The 20,330-nt window shown below is 45.4% G+C and overlaps 1 protein-coding gene across 8 annotated transcripts in view; it reads left to right on the top strand.

The window, feature by feature from the left end:
* Positions 1-413: 413 nt before the first annotated feature.
* The window catches only part of ESCO2 (establishment of sister chromatid cohesion N-acetyltransferase 2), a 29,748-nt gene continuing 9,831 nt past the window's right edge, over positions 414-20,330 (top strand). For 2 of the 8 annotated variants that reach the window (XR_008732838.1, XR_008732839.1), the window contains exons 1-13: positions 420-503; positions 1,027-1,129; positions 2,125-2,193; positions 3,573-4,578; positions 7,840-7,930; positions 11,291-11,351; positions 14,752-14,881; positions 16,438-16,569; positions 16,851-16,940; positions 17,558-17,701; positions 18,101-18,282; positions 19,353-19,711; positions 20,066-20,162. Coding sequence is in view for 6 of the 8 variants with exons in the window: in XM_027811563.2 (XP_027667364.2) it covers positions 1,056-1,129; positions 2,125-2,193; positions 3,573-4,578; positions 7,840-7,930; positions 11,291-11,351; positions 14,752-14,881; positions 16,438-16,569; positions 16,851-16,940; positions 17,558-17,701; positions 18,101-18,282; positions 19,353-19,491 (2,118 nt within the window). In the remaining 2 variants the exon portion in view is untranslated. Of the gene's footprint in view, positions 528-1,026; positions 1,140-2,124; positions 2,194-3,572; positions 4,579-7,839; positions 7,931-11,290; positions 11,352-14,751; positions 14,882-16,437; positions 16,570-16,850; positions 16,941-17,557; positions 17,702-18,100; positions 18,283-19,352; positions 19,804-20,065; positions 20,163-20,330 lie in introns of those variants that run through there. The other 6 variants (XM_027811563.2, XM_027811564.2, XM_027811565.2 and 3 more) reach the window with 6 other exon arrangements.

Below are 20,330 nucleotides of genomic sequence, written 5' to 3'. Positions count from 1 at the left end.
ATTTTTGGCTTTATTGCCGCGGCTGCCGCCTCCCTTCCCCTCGTCACCGGGGTTTACTCTCTTCACAGCAGGACCTCGGTGGCCCGTGTAAAAGCAGAAGCAGTGCTGGGCACCCGGGAACTGCCCCTTGGCCTTTGCCCCGCCCGTTGCCGTGGGCCGTCCCGCGCCCCCGCCCCACGGCCTACAACTCCTATCAGCCCCCGCGCAGAGGCGGTGCTGTGCTCGCGGGGCACGCTGAGAGCTGGAGTCCCTCTTGGGGAGTGTGGCGAGCTCTACTGTCTGATTGGCTGGAAAGCGGGTGGGGCGGGTGCCAAGCGGCGCGCCGCAGTTAAGGCCAATGGCGATGAAGTACGTGTGAGTGACGAAACGCTCGGCCAATAGAAGGGGGAGAGCGGGCGGGCGGGAGAAGGTGCGCGGGTTCGAAGGCGCGGGAGTGTTGGCGCGGTGTAGTGCTGGGGGAGCGCGGCCGGGAAGGAGGTCGAGTGCTTGCGGGGGATCTGGTGGTGAGGGTCTGGTGCCGTACTGAGGTGCAGGGCTTATGTTTACGGAGAACGGGGGTGTGGGTGTCAGGGCCTGGGGCGGTTCTGGGGCACCTCTCTGGGCTGAGGGCTGAGCCGCTGGGCCCAGGGCCTGGTGTGGGGTTGGGGGCGGGCGGTGAGGTCTGTAGGGCCCCGGGCTGGGGCTTTGGTGCGGCGCTGATGTGCACCAGGCCCCACATACTGGTGTAGGTGGGGTGGGGGACCGGGGTGATAGCGGGGGAAGTGTCCGGCCAGACCTTGGTGCTGGGTCAGGTGCGGGGAGGAAGCTTCTGGGGGGTGTGGAGCGCTTCGGTTAGGTCCAGCGTTGTGGGGGGAGAGGCGTGAGGTGCTGGGATGAAGGGCTGATGCAATACCGAGGTGAGGGGCTGGTGGGAACTGTCTTATGAACATTTCGGGAAGGGGTGTGGGTGACTGCGGCTGGCAGCAGAGCGCTGCTCTGCAGGGAGCTGCGTGGGATCCTCAGGTTAATGGGATTAAATCCTTACAGGGAACTGTAAGGATTGCTCACTGCTATGCATGTGCCTTGACTCTCCTGCCAGCACTGTGTCCTTGTCGTCTTCCTTTCACCTGCACCTGCTATCTTATCCCAGGTACCTGCAGGTTTGTTACTGTTGCCCCGTGTTTCTACAGCATTAACTGCTCTCTCTTGAAGTTCCCCTCTGCCAGCAGCACTCTGTGTTGAGATCATACAACTACTCCTGCAGCTACACAGCTCCTGGCTCAATCCTCTGCCACCACTCATGTCCTTGGTCTTCCTTGGCTTGACAACAGTATGTCATGTCCAGGCTGTCATCAGTCACCGCTTCCCCAAAATCAGCAGTGTGTTAACGCAGGCGGGTTAGGAGGAGCTTCCCTCTGCTGGTAGATGATTGAATAAATTATTCTTTCTGGCATTCTAGCAGTTTATGAACGTTTACATTAGTTGTCTTGGATACAGGATATTTGTTTATTCTGGGGTTTCAGTTGTGAAATGTCATGTAATAGAAAAGTTAATACTGGATGGTAGTTATCTCCAACTGGAAGAGATGGAGCAAACAGTGTCAAGTGTTAAACTGGTTTAAATGGCTGCTGTGTTAATGAAGGCTAAAAAAGCATGATTTATGGTATGTGACAAGATGGAAGGTGGGAGAGAAACTCTAAAAGCCTGTTGGGTAAAGAGCTGTCTCAGCTGGAAGGTAAATGCCAACATGAAATCCTCATGGGAGTAAACTATGAATATAGGCAGGAGCAAGCAAGTTTCTAGGAACCATGTCAGTGGGTCTGGAATGAGCTTTGCAAGAGACAAAGTAAAACACGTTTCTGAATTATCCAACTTCATCTTAGATGAGGGACTTGAGGATGCATTTTTCCATGATGACAGAACTGGACTTGACCTGGAATATCCTTTCTGTGTGTGCTTGTTCTACAGCTTATGCTCAACTGAAGCACAGCCCTGTGTTGTTGTAGTCTCTGTCATGCCCAAACTGCTTCCATTCAGTGTTTTCTTCCCAGTCATCCACCTTCTCTTCCTTCTTTACTAAGTTTAGGGGGTTTTGTTTTTTACTGGAAATCCTGTTTCAAGCTATTTAAAAATGTGTTCTTGTAGGCACTCTGGTGAAAACATGGCAGGTGTTACCCCGCAGAAAAGGAGACGTAGTTCTACTGATACCGATGGGTATGTTAACTTCTCATAGATTTTGCTTTTCAAATAAAAGCAGCTGATTGCTGCATATAGAATAAAATAGACGTTTTAAATCCTTGAGAGCTTTTAATATAGAGTGGAAAAAATATTAAGATGATTCTGAGACACAGCATCAGCCCATGGTTATTATTCAGTGACTTAACATCTTGAGAGGTTTTATCTAATACGTATGGAAACCAAAGCTAAAAAAACCTAAACACTAATTGTTTACAAATTTAAGAAATAAACTCCCTCGTGTTTGCATTTCCTTGTGGTAAAGCCTCAGCCTTTCCCATTTGAAAACACTTGGATAAAAAATACTGAGGTCTGCACAAATTATCTGAAAGTCTTCCAGTGTTAATAGCAAAATAGCTCCTTTGTTACATATGCCTAAAAAAAATTACAGGTTTTTGTTTTTCTTTCCCCCAAAACCCAGTGGGGGAGAAGGCACTAGCCACGAACAAGCCCCCAAGATTTAAACTCAAAAGAATACTTTGTATCTTATTCTTTTCTAACTGTACCAGCGGAACAGATTTTTCTCATGCTTTTCCTGAACATCGCCCACAAAAATACTTCTGGAAGGGGGAGAAGAGTGAAGTCTGATCGCTGAGTTGGAAAGACAGATTCCTGAGATAAGGTGTAAATACTCGCTGAGGAAACGCCCTGCATTGCTATGTACCAGATAGTTAACCAGCAATGGCTGAACTTGTCCTTTGTCTAAATGTATCCTCTCCCCCTGGGCAGAGGGTTCAGAGGCTATTAGTGATTTGCTGTCAATGTTTGAGATTCTGAAATGGCTGTCACAGTGAGATTTCAGTGCGTCCCTTTCAGAAACTGGTATAAAATATTGTGAGACAGCCCCCTGAGCTTTATCAGTCTTGCATACAAGGGCAGGGGATGCACAAGCTTTTTCAGAGGCACAGATCTGAGTTGACAGGTTTGGTCTGAAACAAAATAAGCTTTTTTTCCCCCCCCCCCCCCCCCCTTTAATCATGAATAAGCGCTGGTCCTGTTGGCAGCATTCCAGAAAGTAGAATGAGTGTCGTTCCCAGGTGCTTTAACAAGTTCAGGCAAGAAAATAATTTGCTGGTTAGAAAAAAATACTTGGAGAATGGCCTTTTGATTTTTGCATACTATATTTTGATATTTGCGGTTTTTACAGGGCATATACCAGTACAGGCAACAAGGCTGAGTGGAAAATCAAGTATTAAGTAAAACAATAATTGAAAAGCTTGTATATTATATTTTAATATTTGTATTTGTTATGGCTTATTCCAGTACAGGCAACAAGGCTGAGTGAAAATTAAGTAAAACAGTAATTGAAAAACTTTCGATAGTATGTGTGATATTGTGCTCTGTAATTCTTTTTGCAGTTCATCCTTAGCCTTTGAGACTCCTGTGAAAAAAATGATGATAGGCTTTGCAGGAGGTCTGTCTCCACGCAAAAAATCAAGAAATAAATTGTTTGCTTCTCAAATAAAATGGTCACCTAGCTCCAGCGATGAGATGAAGGAAAATGACGCTGTGTTAGTGAAGCCGGTGCTGTCAAGGAGGCTGGATATTTCACCCCTTCAGGCAGCCAGCGATCCCACAGCCACGCAGAGGGAGCCCTTGAGGAAATTATCCCCAAAAAACACTTCCTTGTGCAAGCCCTTTGTGCCTGCAGCGTCTTTTTACAGCAAGGACAAGCGATACCTTACTCCTCTTGAGAGAAAACAACTGAATGAGAACCACTTTTTGGGTGAGAGGAACAGGGATGAAAATCTCCCAGCTGTCAGCAGGACTGAAAAGACAAACAAGAACTCAAGCAGGAATAAAAGTGCAAAGCCAACCAAGCACACAACAAACTCCAAGCATGGCAGAACTGTCCCCAAAGTACTTAAGAAGGCAAAGAGAGAGGTACCAGTGGGAAAACCCAGTGTGGAGAAAAAGAATGTCAGTTGCCTAATTAAAAAGAAGATGGATTCACCCTTCAGAGTCCTAAGCATGACAGTTAAACCAGCCCTGAAACTCCAGTTGGGAGCAGCGTTCTTCTCTGCCAGGAAGAAATCACACTCTAAAAAACCACTTGTAGACACCAAGCCTCTTCATGGTCTCCCCAAATCTCTGCAAGAAAATGATCAGCCCAGGCCACCGACAACTGCAAAATCTATTTCAGTTGATGGAAACAAAATTCTTGAGGCGGGCAGTATATTGAGAACTATTTCTGTGCCTCAGAAGAAGGAAAATAAAAACAGGGAGGACTTTACAAGCTGTGTAGATCGAGAGAGAGATTCGGCATGCAAAGGAACAGCATCTCCGCAGAAAAGCGGAAGCACCTCTGGTCCGTTTTGTGCTTCTGAATCTGCAGCTGCAGGAGACAGCAACGCAGAGAACATGGTGAGTAGCAGTGTTGTCAGGACCCACATAGGCATTCATGTGATACACAAGAGCTTGCTGAGCTGGAGGTAACACATGCTCTGGTTATTTGCACACAGGGTGTTTATTATAGATAAAGTAGTGGATTTTGCCTAGGAGAACTTTCACAGATTTATTCCTGCCTTATGAAGGCATTGAAGTGTGGTAAACTTTCAGGCAGTTCTTGTCATCATCCCTGTCTGTCACTAGCTCTCAGCTGCAGTGAAATATTCCATTTGTGATGGATGTTTTCCCAAAAGGCAATAATCTGTATCTTTGTTCTTTTCTGTGATAAAGGGCAAAGCTGAAAAATAAGTTTTTAAGCATCTTTTTACCTCCCCCCCCTTTCTTGTTTTAATAAATGTAGCAAATGCCAAGTCTGAACTTAGTGAGTTTTATGGGAGGTCATGAGACTGTATCCTGAGTGTTCTCTCTGGATAGCTCTCTGTCTGCAAAATGCTACCTGTTCAGAGCTGGAGGAAGGAGGCATTTCTCAAGAGCTCTGCTGCTGTGCTCCTTGAAGCCAGTTTTGTTTTTCCCTAGCCACGTGCTTCTCAGCCAGTGAAGTAATCGGACAGAGAGAGCAAAATTGTTTCTCCAGTGTCTTTATTTAGAGATTTCTCCTGGGTCACAAGATGTTGCTTGCTGGTACAGCCTGTGCTGTAATTCGAGTGGCGCTAGCAGGTTTTGATCTGGTCTGGGATTACCTTTTTAGGGATTATTTTCTCAGCAGGAACTACCTGTGCTAGTTCTGCAGCTCCCTTCTCCAAGGAAGCAAGGTTTAGCCCCAGCTGCTCATGCTTAAACAAACAAACAACAAGTTTTCTGAGCTGGTCTGTTTGAACTGTAACTTTTTTGTATATTACCGAAGAGATAAGAGTAATTTTTATCTGTTGCCAGCTTAGCAGTGAATACTTCTGGTGACAGGGAAGTGTTGGGTTTGGTGTTCCTTGGTTTGGTTTGGGTTTTTTTAAAACATCCATTTGATTCTTGTACAAATATGTTTAGCAGTGCTGGAATAGTTAAACTTTGCAATGAGTCCTGCTTATTGCCAACCAGTAAATGCTTGCCAGACCTTGCTTTTAATGTTATGATTTGCTAGAGAATTGTTTAGCTTGGGATGTGGATTTTGGTTTCCAATGTAGTGCTTAGGTGTGGAAGGTAAAGGTGGCAATGGAATGAGTGCAGTGGTAAAGTACAAATTTGGAACAGGCTTGCAAGCTATTTCATTACATCTTAATGTTGTATTTTGCTGTGGCATTCCGGTTCTAAAATGTAGGAAAAGCCACTGGAATAGTACCACAGTATTTAATACCGAGCATCAAAAGGAAGCAGTTAACAAGACGGGAAGCTGTTTTTATATGGCTAATGCATTCTGTGTTCCTGGGTTGGTTCAACAAAAGACAGTTTATCGCCTCCTTTGTTCACCTGCACTGTTTTAGTATCTCTGACATTCCTGACTCAATTGTCAAAGTTTTTACAATGCAGCATTAATAAAACCACAAATGTTAGCTTGTGCAATCTAATCTTGCACGTGCAGTAAAAAAAAAAAAAAATAAAATTGAAAGCATTTGATTCTGCTGTGATGGCAGGGTTTTGTGTTGGCAAACTATTTCTGAGGGGTTAACCATAAGCACAGAGTGTTTGAAAAGGGAACTTAGTGACTTTGTTACTGCAAACTGATTACAGGTCAGGTTCTGTGTTGATCTAGTCTCAGATTCTGCCACAGCCAATTGCTTTACCTGGTGACTTACTAGGGTTCCTGATGAGGTGGGAAATAATGCACTGTCATGTACAAAACGAGCAGTTCAAGGCAAAAATCAGTTTGGCAAACTTTCGTTTTTATAGAACATGTGTGAGAGGCTTCCAGAAGCTGTGAAGATGCCTAGTTGTAGACAGGGAATGAAGCAGACTCTCAGAAATGCAAAGGTCAAGAAATGATACAAACCTTTACAGCTGAGATTTGCTTAAAAACAAAAGAAAAAACCCCCACATCCCACAATAAAACAAAAGCAGGGGCATGTGTAGGTGTTCAGGTGCTGAGAGACAAAACCCATGGTCATTGTCGTATGCTGAATTTGGTCTCACAGCAGTCAAAGACGGGTAGAATCACAGAATGGTTTGGGTTGGAAGGGACCTTAAGTACCTTCCAGTTCCCACCCCCCTGCCACGGGCAGGGACCCCTCCCCCCAGCCCAGGCTGCCCCCAGCCCCGTCCAGCCTGGCCCTGAGCCCTGCCAGGGATGGGGCACCCACAGCTGCTCTGGGCAGCCTGGGCCAGCGCCTCGCCGCCCTCACAGGGAAGAATTTCTTCCTCATCTCTCATCTCCATCTCCCCTCTCTCAGGTAAAGCCATTCCCCCGTGTGCCATCGCCACCTGCCCTTGCCCAAAGCCCCTCCCCAGCTTTCTTGCCGGCCCCTTTAGGCACTGGCAGGTGCTCTAAGGTCTCCCCGCAGCCTTCTCCTCCCCAGGCTGAGCCACCCCAGCTCTCCCAGCCTGTCCCCACAGCAGAGCTGCTCCAGCCCCTGAGCATCTCCCTGGCCTCCTCTGGCCCCGCTCCAGCAGCTCCGTGTCTCTCCTGTGCTGGGGACCCCAGAGCCGGACGCAGCGCTGCAGGGGGGTCTCACCAGAGCGGAGCAGAGGGGCAGAGCCCCCTCACTGACCTGCTGGCCGCGCTGCTCTGGCTGCAGCCCAAGGTACAGTTGGCTTTCTGGGCTGAGCACACATTGCAGGGTCATGTTGTGCTTCTCATCCACCAACACCCCCAAGCCCTTCTCCTCAGGGCTGCTCTCAGCCCATTCCCTGCCCAGTCTGTATTTCTGCTTTTGATCTCCCCAACCCAAGCGCAGGACGTTGCACTCAACCTTGCTGAACTTCACGAGGTTTGCACAGGCCCACCTCTCAGCTTGTCAAGGTCCCTCTAGAAGAGGGTAGGTGAGGAATAAGGTAGATGAGAAATGCCGGTGGTACTCCTTAAGGCTGCAAGGAACTTGCAGGAAATCAGTTTTTCCTCAGTGCTGGGGTGCAATGTTTTCAGCAACTTTTTCAAACTCAGCATTCAGGTGTAACTTTAATAACGGTGAGACAGGCAGTCTGCTAAGACTGCATTCTGTTACTGGAAAATACAGCTGTCAGTAACACTTCATGATGTCAGTTAGGCTTTATGTGATTCTGTAGCTGCTGTCTGAGAAGTTAATCAATGGAGAGTTTTATTTTTTCCCTAAAAATTGTCTAAACTTATAGGATGTTGGTGATACCAGTTCTTCTGCAAGCTGGGAGTCAGATGATTGCATTATTTTTTCAAGCCAATCTCCACGTAAGGTGAATAAACAAGGTAAGTTGGATTATATACATCTTGGTCTATTGATTCTGCTTCTCTAGGAAAATGAGGCAGAAGAGACTTCAAAAATCTCTTAGGCTACCTGCTTTCCCCCAGCAGGATCAACTCTGCTGAATTCTCAGGTTGTCCTATAATTTAGCGTTTAAATAACCTGGACAGTAATGATAGAGAGTCTGCTGTCTCCCTGATTAAACTCTTTCAGTGTTAAGCAGCTTGTAAACTGTTTATTATCCTGATGTCTAACCTATCTTTACTCTTCCCTTTACTACGTAGCCCATTCCCAGTAAGATTTCAGAACTCGATGTATTTGAAACATTTTTTTTTTTTTTTCATTCTTTTCTCCCTGGACTGTTACCCTGATCCTTCCAGCTTTCATTTTTAAATCATGATTTTTAAGCATCTGACTTTTTTATTTACTTGTTTTCTTCAGACTGAGCCATGTCTTTCCTGGTGTGGTACTCCCAAATAGATTTCCACTGGAGCCTTATGAGCCCTAATTAGCAGGAAGGGAGTAATTCATATATTTCACATGCAGTGAATGGAGACATTTCCACAGGAAACTTGTTTGTGAGATGCCTTTGGTTTGAGGTTGACCATAACCCAAGTGCTTTGCATGCAGCTGCTGCCCAGAGGGTTGATCCCGATCTCTTACTTTGCCCTGGCTTATTGTTAAGTATAGTGATTCCCCTTATCCTTATTTTGGCTTAGTTGTTTCTGACTGTTTTCAATCCAAGAATGCTTTTTAAATTAAATTCTTAAATGCCCCTATGTGCTGGCTATTATCTACAAGGTTATAAGCATATATTACTGCCTACTCCTGATGGTCACCAAGGGAACTCCACTCTATACTTTTTTGTTTCCGCAGTGAATTATTAACAGTAATTATTTGAATATGAACTCCCCCCCCTGCCAAATTTGCCCCTTTTCTTATGGTTGGTTTACAGGGACCATATTTCCCTACTAATGCAAATGAATTTTCAGAAGTTATATTTTAATTCTAAGACACTTAGTATTTTTCCTCTTGGGAATAGCAAGTGATTATAAAAAGAAAATATGTTGCTTAAATATTATTTTATTAAGGCAAAATAATGTGTTGGCCTCTACCTGCTGTCTCATCTTCCAAGTATGCACTGACATGTGCCAGTATGTTTGCAGAAGTTGAGGTCATGTTATTTTATCCTAATTTCCTGGTTTCTCTATTTTTCCCTTTTAAAATAGGCAGCATTCACTATTCTAGCCTCAGCAGCCCTGGGTTAATTCAGTTCTTGCTAGCCTGAAAAGGTCTAATTTATCCAAGTGTGCTGTCAACATCTTTCCCCAGCTGTGGAAGTTCATATCTCCTTTGTGTCTGAACTGTGCTAACACTCTCATCACAGCTAATTCTTTTATTGATGACTGAAATAAAAAGGCACTAAAGGTTTTGTCATCTGGCTTTAGTGTTTCCTCCCCTTTTGGTAGACTCTCTTCTAGGTTTTCCTCTTGCTGTTACAGGATGCTTTCCTGGTATTGTGGCTGTCCCAGGTAGAGTTCATTTTGCAGTTTGGTATTTCTGCTTTCAGTCCTTCGCGTTGCTGCTCTGCTCTCCCCTGGTTTCTATTCTCTTTGTGATTCCTTGAGTTTCCAGTGAGAGAAAAAGTCATGATTTAGCTGTATTTCTCACTTACTCCACTTCTTTCTGGCACATCTGGTCTTAATCAGTTTCTTGAAGAAATTGCCAGCACTTCTCAGCTTTTTTTTTTTTTTCTCCCCTCCCTTTAGTTTTGTTTCACATGGGAACTTATTTATCTGCTTTTGGATCGTAGTAAAGCCTGTGTTATTGAAGGTCACCATTTCTCCATGCCTCCTCTTGTTCTGAGGAGCAGCATGCTCTGTGCTGCCAGCCGCTTTGCTTTCTGCTGCCTCCACATCTATATAAAAGACGCCTCTTACTGTGCTTTCCACCTGTTCATAAAACTGTTGCCATCGCATTCCCAAAGATCACCTGATAATTATTTGCCTGCTGGGGCCTTTCCTGAGAAGTGTCCTGGTTCTCTAAGATCCTGCATTTCTAGGAAGCTGTAGGCTTTTTATTGTTTATTAGTCTCTTCTTCATGAACCCTCATGATCTTTTCCATGCTGATAATTAACAAGACACTTTTTTTATTGTGTCCTGTTCCCTAGAAACAGCTGGTTCATCTTCAAGGTATGTTTTTTGGAGGCTGTTAGGGCCACTCTTCTGCTTATGTACTTGACAGTGTTTCTGTAATTCTTAAGGGGTCTCTGTCTGTGAATGCAGCCAAAATATGAGAGCATAAAGCAGTCTAGTACTTAAACTTTTTAGACCTGAGGGGAAAGTGTATTCCTAACTAATTTTATTTACCAAAGCCTTGCTAAATTAGTCTAAAACTTGCAGCTTGTGTGCTGTAACCTAGTGCTAAGCCCATCAGTTCCCAGCTTCTCTATCACAGCACCACAGAGTGGTCAGGGTCAGAGGGGACCCCTGCGACCACCCAGCCCACCCTGCTCAAGCAGGCTCTCCTACAGCAGCCGTGCACGGTCAAGGCCAGGTGGGCTCTGAACATCCCCAGAGAAGGAGACTGCGCAGCCTCTCTGGGCAGCCTGTCCCCGTGCTCCGTCACCCTCAAGGGAAAGAAGTTTTTCCTGCTCTCCCCACGGAGCTCCCTGTGCTGCAGTTTGTGCCCGTTGCCCCTTGTCCTGTCGCTGGGCACTGCTGACAAGAGCCCGGCCCCCTGACACTGGCCCTTAAGGTACCTGTGTGCATTGCTAATGTCCCCTCTTAATCTTCTTTTCCCTTTCTACCTTCTCTTGCTGTTAGAAAAACCCCTTTGCCTTGAGACTGCCACTGCTACCCATCAAACTGACCATCACCTCTGTAAAGCCATGGGTCTCTGGCAGGCTCCGCTTTCTGTAATGCCCTGTAGGATGAAACTCTGGTATCGATGTAGTAGTTTTTATCCTTTAGGTTGAAGAAACTATTTCAGGCTGCGTTAGCCAAAACAATGGAAAATCGAGAAACCCCTGCTTGATTAACATGCTTAATTAATAGCCAAGGAAACACTAAACTACTGCAGCAGAAATTTCTGCTTGTGAGAGGAGAAAGCACCAGACAGCCTGATCAACGTCACTTAAATGCATTGAAGGTAGTCATGGCTGGATACCACCCATGGACGTACCCTTTATATCCTGCATCAACAGCTTCCCAGTGCTCTTATAAGTCTTGTCTGTAGAGATCATTTGCACTGTTGTGTGTCATTTTGAAGTCCCATTGGTTTTTGAATTTCTGTTTCCATGTATCGACATGTTCTGCAACTAAAAAGGATTCTAAGCCTCAGTAACTTCACTCCTTTTTTCCAGCATCTCCTTCAAATGCTGTTGTCTACCCCATATTCAGTGCACCCCCTGCCAGCAAGAAAAGGTAGGTTGATCTATGCTAATTCTCTCAAAAGAATGATCAGAAGTGTCATATCTGCAGAATTTGTTTTTAATTATACTAATTTTTAATAAATATCTTAGCTTTCTCCTAGCCTTTGTAAGGTCTGGGAGTGGGAGCGTGATTTGGGTTTGTTTGTGGTTGTTTTTTTCTTTTAAAGAAAAGATGCAAGATTAAATTGGTGTTGATTTAGGGGGATTCTAGCCTGTAAATAAGGTAATACACATTTGCCTACGGTTCATAGTACATTTTCCATGTGAATCTGTACATGTTATTGAGCCATTATTTTTTTTTATTATTTTTACTGAAAGGGAAATAATAGTTTTCTCTTGGCTTAGGGGACTGTTTCAGGATATATTCATCGCCAAGAATGGCACAGCCTTGCTGGTGTTTGGGCCCCATGGCGGGGGGTGTGTGTGTGTATTTATTTTTACTACTTCTTTGTGTTCTGTATCTCCATATTTATACTGTCTATAATGAGCAGTAACTTTCAGTTTTATTTACTGGCTGTTAATCAGGGACCTGCACTTCCCAGTAGCCTGAGACCCTGAAACACTGCTAACTATGAACTTGAGTTGATACCAGAGTTGTAAAAACAAATTGTTTTTACTCATTGTAGAGTTAGATTAGATATGAGGAAGAAATTCTTCCCTGTGAGGGCGGCGAGGCGCTGGCCCAGGCTGCCCAGAGCAGCTGTGGGTGCCCCATCCCTGGCAGGGCTCAAGGCCAGGCTGGACAGGGCTGGGGACAGCCTGGGATGGTGGGAGGGGGCCCTGCCCGTGGCAGGGGGCTGGGACTGGGTGGTCTGTCTTTAAGGTCCCTTCCAGTCCAAAACATTTTGTGGTTCTATGAATTTGGCAAGTTCAGTGGCACAGTTTAACGTTGCTGGCTGTACAGTGAGCAGGGGGCATTGCTGTCCCTCACTAGAATCTGGTCAGTAGTGTGGCTGTCTGCGTATCCCTCCGTCTGTCATGCTGTGGAGCAAGCAGAATGCATGCTCGTGAGGTTAAGTCCACCTATATTGCCAACCGATACGGCAGCGATGGCTCTGGAATGGGCGTTATTGCCATGTTCGAAGCAGTTCTGTGTTGCAAGCAACCTTTTGAGCCAAGTTAGCGTACATCAGCTACAGTGTATGAAAATTCGACTCTGTGCTTAGTTAACCGGGCCAGTTGAATTGCCCAGTTACTTGTTGAGTAATGCTGGAAATGTTTGACAGGGCAGGTCACTAACTCGCCTAGGCCAGTGTGTGGCTCTTGCAGGAACTGGCAGCTTCTCTGTCACGCTCAACCTCCTTTAAAAATTCATACTGTAGGTTTAATTTTAAACTGTTGGAATGACTCGCTCTTGGGGAAGGCTCTGACATTAAAACTACAGAGCTAAAGATTTCAGAAGGCTTGTTTAACAGCCTTGTGCTGGTATTGTAGAATACTCGTGTTCTTTAAATGTAGTGTCAAACTGATCTCTCTCTGCTGTGAGGTTCATTGCTTTTCCATAGTAACCCTTCCTGTGATACGCTTTTATAAGTGTAACAGTGCCCTGGCTAACACTGACCAATTATCTTCAATGTTAGCACTCCAAGAAGTATGTGTGCTATGCAGAAATCCCCTGTAGTGCAAAGATGGGTAACTGCACTGCTACACCTACAAAGGTGTGTTTTGTATTGCACTTTTTTTTTTTTAATTTGATAAACTTTAGTACAGCAGTGCTAGATAGCAGCGTGCTCAGAAGTTTTGATCTAGATGCCAAAGACAAGACAAAAGTTGTAATAAAAATAGGTGAAAAGGATTAATGGAAGCACCTGTTTCTCTTCCATTTCTCCATGCTCACCTGAGTGGGTATTTTGTAAGTCTGCTGGGCAACGTTTGATATTTACTGTGATGGAAATGAAGCACAAGCACTTGGGCATTGGTACTAGATGATCTTTAAGGTCCTTTCCAACCCAAACCAGTCTATGATTCTACGTGAAGTTTGCATTTTGATTCTGTAAACAGCATGATATTGCTCAATTACTTGCAGGCACTGGTGCCCTTTACTCACAAGGTGTAATTGTATTGCCTGGTGTCTGATTGACTAGGTTATTTCTTCAATTAATTTGCTGTTGTACTCATAGACCTCTAGGGGGAAAAGGCTTATTTTCCTACACAAGAAGCAGAGTTACTAATCCTTCTCCCATATTGAATCCACTTGATACATTTTGTTAACAATAAAAGCATTCTGAGCCGAGTTTATTGTGAACATAAAAATCCTCCATTTAAAGTTGCTCCTAAGAGAGCCAAAATAAACTTGTTGCGCTACTGTACTCTTCTGCAACAGAAGTGTTGAAAGAGAGATCTGATTGCAATATTTGCTTTGCTTCCTCATGTGGCTTTTCAAATACCTTCCGTGGTGCAAGTGGAACCCTGGAATATGTGGAAATCCTGGTGTTTGTGATTAACTGAAAATCAGTCTTGGATTTGCAGTTGTCTCCTGGGAAGCTGATGAGCACAAGCTTTTCCTACATGAAGTCTCTGCTTTGGAAATTCTTCTTAGTATCCAAATCTATAAAATTGTTTGATGTATCTCTAAATTAATTCCATGTTGAGGTTCACTGCATAACAGTTACAATTTCCTACTTTAAGATTAAGAAATGCCACCTTATGTAGAGAAGTCTAAAGGTAAATTAGAAAAACTGTGTGATTATTAACACCCCTAATAATGTGTTTCCTTGTAGTTGAAGCCCACATAAACTTAAAAATTCATGTAAAGCCTCCATGTGTGGATTTGAATATGAAAAATTCCTCTTGGCCTTGCTTCGGTCTGCTCCCCTCTTTGTGCAGCTGTCCTTTTTTGCACGGCAGAGGAAAGCTTAGCCCTGGCACCAAGGGCTTTTCTTGATGCTGCCAATGCACTGGTTTGAAGGGGTGTGGGCATGAGGGGCTGGGACTTGTGGTGGTGAAGCAGTGACTGGCGGGGGGAGCATCTTGAGACCCCAGGGGTAGATGGATTGTGGATTTGAGACCAAGCAACCGTGTGTTTTGGCCAAAACCTTGTCACTAATTCTTGTACACCTTGATCAAATCCTAGATGAAATGCTTTGTAGGTTATTGGAGTTCAGTTTTTCATTTCCTTCCTTGAGGGGAGACTGGAAAATAGGATGGCTGTGGGAGAGGTGCTTAATCAAGGGTTATTTAACTTCTGATGCAATTGTGGCTCTTCCTAGAGCCCCTCTACTTTCTTTCCTCCCCCAGAAAAGCTGGCACCACAGCTGTCGAGAAGCTTTGCTGTATCTGGCTTAGTTTGGGGGGTTCTGTAATAAGAGCCGCTACCCTGCCCTGGTGCCCGATGTGTAATGTTAACTTTTGCCTGCAGTGACTAATTTTCATCTCTCTCTAACGATTTTCAGGATGCAGGCTATACAGGATGAACGAACTTCTTTATTTGGGTCCAGCCCACCTGCAAAACCATCTCTCACCTCGCAGAAGAGCAAGAAGGCGAAAGAGCTCTGCAAGCACTCCAGAGATCAGATGATCATTGTAAGGTTCCCCTCTGGGTGTGCTGGGTCCTCGGGGTGGTAAGGAAAGAAGAAATAAACCTTGAGGCTAACCGATAAGTAGATTTCCTTATTTGTAAACCTCAAACCAACCACATTGCAACTACCATAACAGGACAGTGATTAACCTATTTAGCACTAGCTTAGGACAGGGTAGTAGCTAGGAAATACATTGTTATGTTTTCCCTGGGACTAATGCTTTATTACATTTTAGAATTCAAAAGACACTTAAGGCACATAATATTAAAAAAACAAAAACAAAACAAAAAAAAACCCCAAAACAAACAAACAAACAAAACCCCAACAAACCCAAAGGGGAACTCAGCGAAGCCTGTATGGATGCTATAGGAGTGAATTTGGCTGGATAATTTTCCTTTCCCACGGTTTCCTGGCCCGCTGTGCAAGCAGAGTCAGCACAGCATTGCAACCACAGCAGCAGACGTCAGCCAGGGCAGCACGGGAGCAGGAATGTGCAACAGAGCTGAGCCCAGAGCTCGCTCTTGACAAGTGAGTGCCTCTTTGGTAGCTCCATGTCTGTATTTCTGCTGTCGCCCTTTGGTGTAGAGTACCGGAGCAGGAGTAGGCCAGACGGTGTTACTGAGGCTTGAGTGTCACGTAGCCATCGCGTGTATGGGTTTCAAGAAAATACACCCTCAGCAATGAGTAATTTTATTAGTAAACCATTTGTTCTCACTTGGTGACATGCAGACATTTTCAAGCCTGTTTCCTGAGGGAACAGGGCTTATGTGATCATTCGTCTCTGTTGATTTGCCCTTTCTAGCACCTTTTGAGTAGCTTGGGTGATTTCTGTCAAATGTGACACCTCACGGATACAGATTTTTTTTTTAGTGTTTTGAAAACTGCTCCCTGTGGGAGAAACTCAGCTGAGTGCCTGCACTGAGAGAGAAGCAGCAGCGTGTACTCAGCAGTCATTGCTGCCCTCAGCACGGCCGGCTGTCTCACTGCTGGGCCCACATGGGACAGACCATGGGTGCTGTGACGGGGGGGGGAAGCCCAAACTGGGATGGGGGGAAGGGAAAGCAACTGCTGCAGTAGCAGCCAGCACAGAGAAATGAGTCCTTAACAAACCGGGTTTCATTTCAGCTCACTACTTGGAGAGCAATCTGCTGTTTGCTTGCACAACCGGCACTGAGTTCCTTCTCTTCCCTTCTCTGTGTACTGACAGAGATAAAAATAAGGTTATTTTTAGATAACTGATGAAAAAAAGGTGATGCATAGTTGTCCTTTGGTTTTTTTGTCATGGTCTTTTAGGTTGTTTCCTCTATGAGGATGTTGCTGATGTAGTTCAACGCTCGTTCCAAACGTTGCATTCATTGTGTTCCCTGGATAATTTACGCTGTGTAGGTCTGAATATTCTGCAAATAAGCAAAAGCTTGTCCTTCTCTTCACAAGTTCAAAGGAAAACAAATACTTGAATCTTTGATGGTTGTCACTAGAACCAATTCTGAACCTCATTCTGTAAACTGAACATGGTTTTGAACAACTTCAGAGTGCTTAGCTGGCTCTGTTTCTTACTAGGACGCAGGTCAGAAGCATTTTGGTGCCGTGATTTGCAAGTCATGCGGCATGATCTACACTGCTGCTAGCCTGGAGGATGAAGCCCAGCACATCCAGCACCATGAGAGATTCCTCGAGGGACTCAGATACTTGGTAAGGAGTAAGCTCAGCTGTGGAAGCATGTAGTGCCCAGGTACAGGGCCGGGGCAGCTGCAGGCAAATGTTTTGTCATCCAGAGGGAGGTTAAAGTGTAAGTTTAGGCAGTTCCAGCGACTGTCTGCCTTCATCAGATTGATGAATTTGACTTTATTCCTGAAAGCTGAAGCGGTTCAGATTACAGCTTCATCTGCCAGTGTCTTCACTGAATCACTTCCTCTCTCTTGCTAGACCACTAATTTGTTGTTTGGGGTTTTTTTTCCCCCCCTCTGTTGCAGGGTTGGAAGAATGAAAGGGTTGTGGCAGAGTTCTGGGATGGGAAAATTGTATTGATTCTTCCAAATGACCCAAAATATGCCGTCAAGAAGGTACATGTTTGTTTATTTTGGGGTTTATGATGTAGATGAGCTTTCTGCTGGCTCAGCTCCCACAACTACCTCAGTGTGTGATCACGCATCGCTTGCCAGTGCACGGGGTGAACAGGAGAGCCGAGTGGGTTTGTGGCAGCAATCCGGGTTGCTGTGGACACCCACCCAGACACATCCTAAACCTGCTCCCTGTGCCGAAGCTCTTGTTTTTACATGACCAACATAACCCAGTCAGTTCTTTCCATCCCAGTGAGAGGCAGGTGGACCCTGCAAGAAGTGTAAAGGGATGAAGACACGAGTGAGAGCCTGTACTATAATATTATCCACAGTCAGGGAAAACGATTGTTCTGTCAGTGGGTTGTTGGGTGGGGAAGCACCCTTGTTTAATTATTCTTGCCAGATTAGCTGCATGTGCAGTGATTGCCCCTGCTATGGTGGGGAGCTGCAGAGCATTTCGTGGCTGCGTAATGAAGCCTGACCTTGTGAAAATACAGGATTATTTGGGGAAATGAGTCCCTTTTTCTGACAGGATTCATGCAGTCAAAGAACATGTCTGTGCGTACCCAACGTGCCTCTTTCTGATTTTGAAATTCTGATTTCTGATTCTTTTTCCTTAGGCAGAAGATGTGCGAGAAATTGTAGATAATGAATTGGGATTTAAGCAAGTTTCTTTGGGGTGCCCGGCCAAGACTAAAACGTACTTGTTTGTGTCCAATGAGAAGATGATTGTTGGGTGCTTAGTGGCTGAATCAATCAAGCAGGTACATGTTAATTGCATAGGGAAGGGGTGAAATTGCAGGCTCATAACGGGTTCTGTTTGCTTAAGCCTGTGTATCGGAAAGTCCAGCTTAGCACAGGAGGGAGGAAAATAAAACTACGGAAATAAAATGAACAAAACAAAAACACACAAAAAAAAAAAAGAAAAAAGAAATCAAGATAAAACTTGTGCTTTTGTCAGGGTGAGGTGTTGCTGGCAGGAGTTAATTGAGCTTGCACAGCTGATACCACAGCGAGCTTCCATCCGACCCTGCTCCGGGTACTGGTTTATGCGGTGGTCGGCCTTGTAAGAAAGCAGAAAGCAAGGCCAGGGGCACAGGAAGGTCCATGGCTCTGCGTCCTGTGGGGAAGGAGCATTCTGATGCCTCTGCTCATCCCTGCAGGCTTTCCGGGTGCTGTCGGAGCCGGGAGCCGTGCCGTCCCCCGTCCAGGATGCCCTGCAGCACCACCGGGCTTGGCGCTGCTCCACGGAGCCGGAGCCCTGCATCTGTGGCATCAGCAGGATCTGGGTGTTCAGCCTGAAGCGCAGGAAGGGCATCGCCAGGCACATGGTGGACGTGGTCAGGTGGGGAGCGGCAGGGTTTATCCTTGGCGGGGCGGGGAGCGATGATTGCAGTGAAAAGCCTTTCAAAGGAGCTTATGGGAAGGGATAAATTTGTATCCTTAAGCAAGTCTGGAATCCTCACTCCATAGTGGAAGGATATAGAGTGAACAGATACTTCATGTATAATTTAATACTTAAGTCATTTTTTTATTTAAAATCTGACACAAGTGTGGGCCAAGCTGTAAACCTACTGGGTATAACCAGAACACAGAGCTATGTGGGCTGGATTTTCCAAGAAAAGCTATGCTTGTTGGGAAATTATTATTAATATTTTTTTTAACCAGCCAAGTTGATGGGCCCAAACACTTGAGTCTTTCCAGGCAGGAAATTCCAAGCTTTTCAAGCTCAGACCAAACTGGGAGGAAGACTTAAAAACTTCCCCTCTTCTGTTAACATGGACTACCTTGAGGCTGAGCTTGGTAGTCCTAGAGCCTGTAGTATCATCTCGGTGTCATATCTGCTCGCTATATGCGTATAAAATCCAGCTATTAAAGTATATGAGTACCTATGGATATATTTTTATATAATCATACATGATTGTATCTGGAGCTCAATATTCTGAAAATTCCTCAGCTGGTGTTTGGTCTCCTGTTCCTCCTGTGGTTGGTGTTTGATGTGCCACCTCCCTGACGCCTTCCCCATCCACACACTAGCCAGCAGGACCTGGGTGACCTGTGGGTGCCCCGGAGAGCCCTGGCACTGCTGTGGTGGGCTTCACTCCAGAGCTGCTCTAAGATATTTAACCAGAACCTCTGGGTTTCCATGTAAAACTCTGCCTGTGGGTTTCTGCCTGTATTTGGCTTTGTTACCCTCCTTCAAATTTCAAAATGCCTCCCAGTTCCCGATTACACCAGAACCCAAGGGAGCAAACTGGCATCTCACAACGAGCTCTGGTTCAGCAGCGAAGTGACAGAAGAACAACTCCCTGCAGAGGAGGGCGGGGGGGGCAGACACCCCTGCGTTGTGTTTTAGGAGCTGAGTAAAGCCGCCAGCCGCTCACAGCACGCCGATAGCTCTGCTCTCTCTTTCAGGAGCACGTTCATGTATGGCTGCTACCTGAGCACGGATGAAATCGCCTTCTCCGACCCAACGCCGGATGGCAAGCTGTTTGCAACAAGATACTGCCAAACTCCCAACTTCCTCGTTTACAATTTTATTTTTAACAACTGATTTGACTTGGTTATTACAAGTTGGGGTTTGTTGAAATAATCTAAAGATAAGTTAGATATTTAAAATAACACAGAAGTGTTGTTACGTGGCTAAATGCTGTTTTCCTGCTGAGAGCTAGCTCTCCCTTCCCCTGGGAGGGAGCCGGGGGAGAGCGTGTCACTTTGTGTACAGAGTTGTGTTGTATTTTAGCGTATGCCATGGAGCCTTGCTTGCATTTCAGGTAGGTTTGTGTCTTCTGAAACTAAATTCTATTGCAAGTAACTTAATTTTGTTGAAAGTTAATTAATATAAAGATACCCGTTTCCTCCTTGATGTCTGGGTGTGTAATTCTGAGCTCTCAGCAGTCTGAGTACTGTCAAGGGCTTGTCTGGGGTAGGAGCCTTACTACAAGCAGATGCTAAATTTATGCACCGAGTCTTAAACGTCTTAAAACAACTGACTCGTGGCAGGATTTCCCCTGGTACTTAAGGTCTGGAACCCTCACGGTATTGTGCTGCGGGGGAAGCTGTCACGGGGGTTGTCTGCTCAATAAAATGTGTGAAAAGCTGCTGCTCGAGCTTGTTTCCATGTACAGAAGATGCGGGAATGCTTCCAGCGGTCTCCTGATTTGAGGAGCTGGGAGAAGACAGCAGTGGCTGCAACAGAAGCAGAGGGCTGCGTGGGGGAGCAGGGTAAGTACGCGTTGCAGTCTCCTTGCCTCCAGCTAGCTGTGGGCAGGAATTTCCCCAACCATCAAGGTTTTAACAAATCCCCAAGAGACTGAGTTTTTTTTCTAGACCCTACACCCTCTTAGCAAGATACAACTCCCTGTAACAACCTGTTGCATCAGGAAACCTTTT

This window comes from Falco cherrug, chromosome 6 (assembly GCF_023634085.1).
Source record: "Falco cherrug isolate bFalChe1 chromosome 6, bFalChe1.pri, whole genome shotgun sequence".
NCBI lineage: Eukaryota > Metazoa > Chordata > Aves > Falconiformes > Falconidae > Falco > Falco cherrug.
The sequence above is the reverse complement of the archived record's forward strand: the minus strand, read 5'-3'. Positions and strand labels throughout refer to the sequence as shown.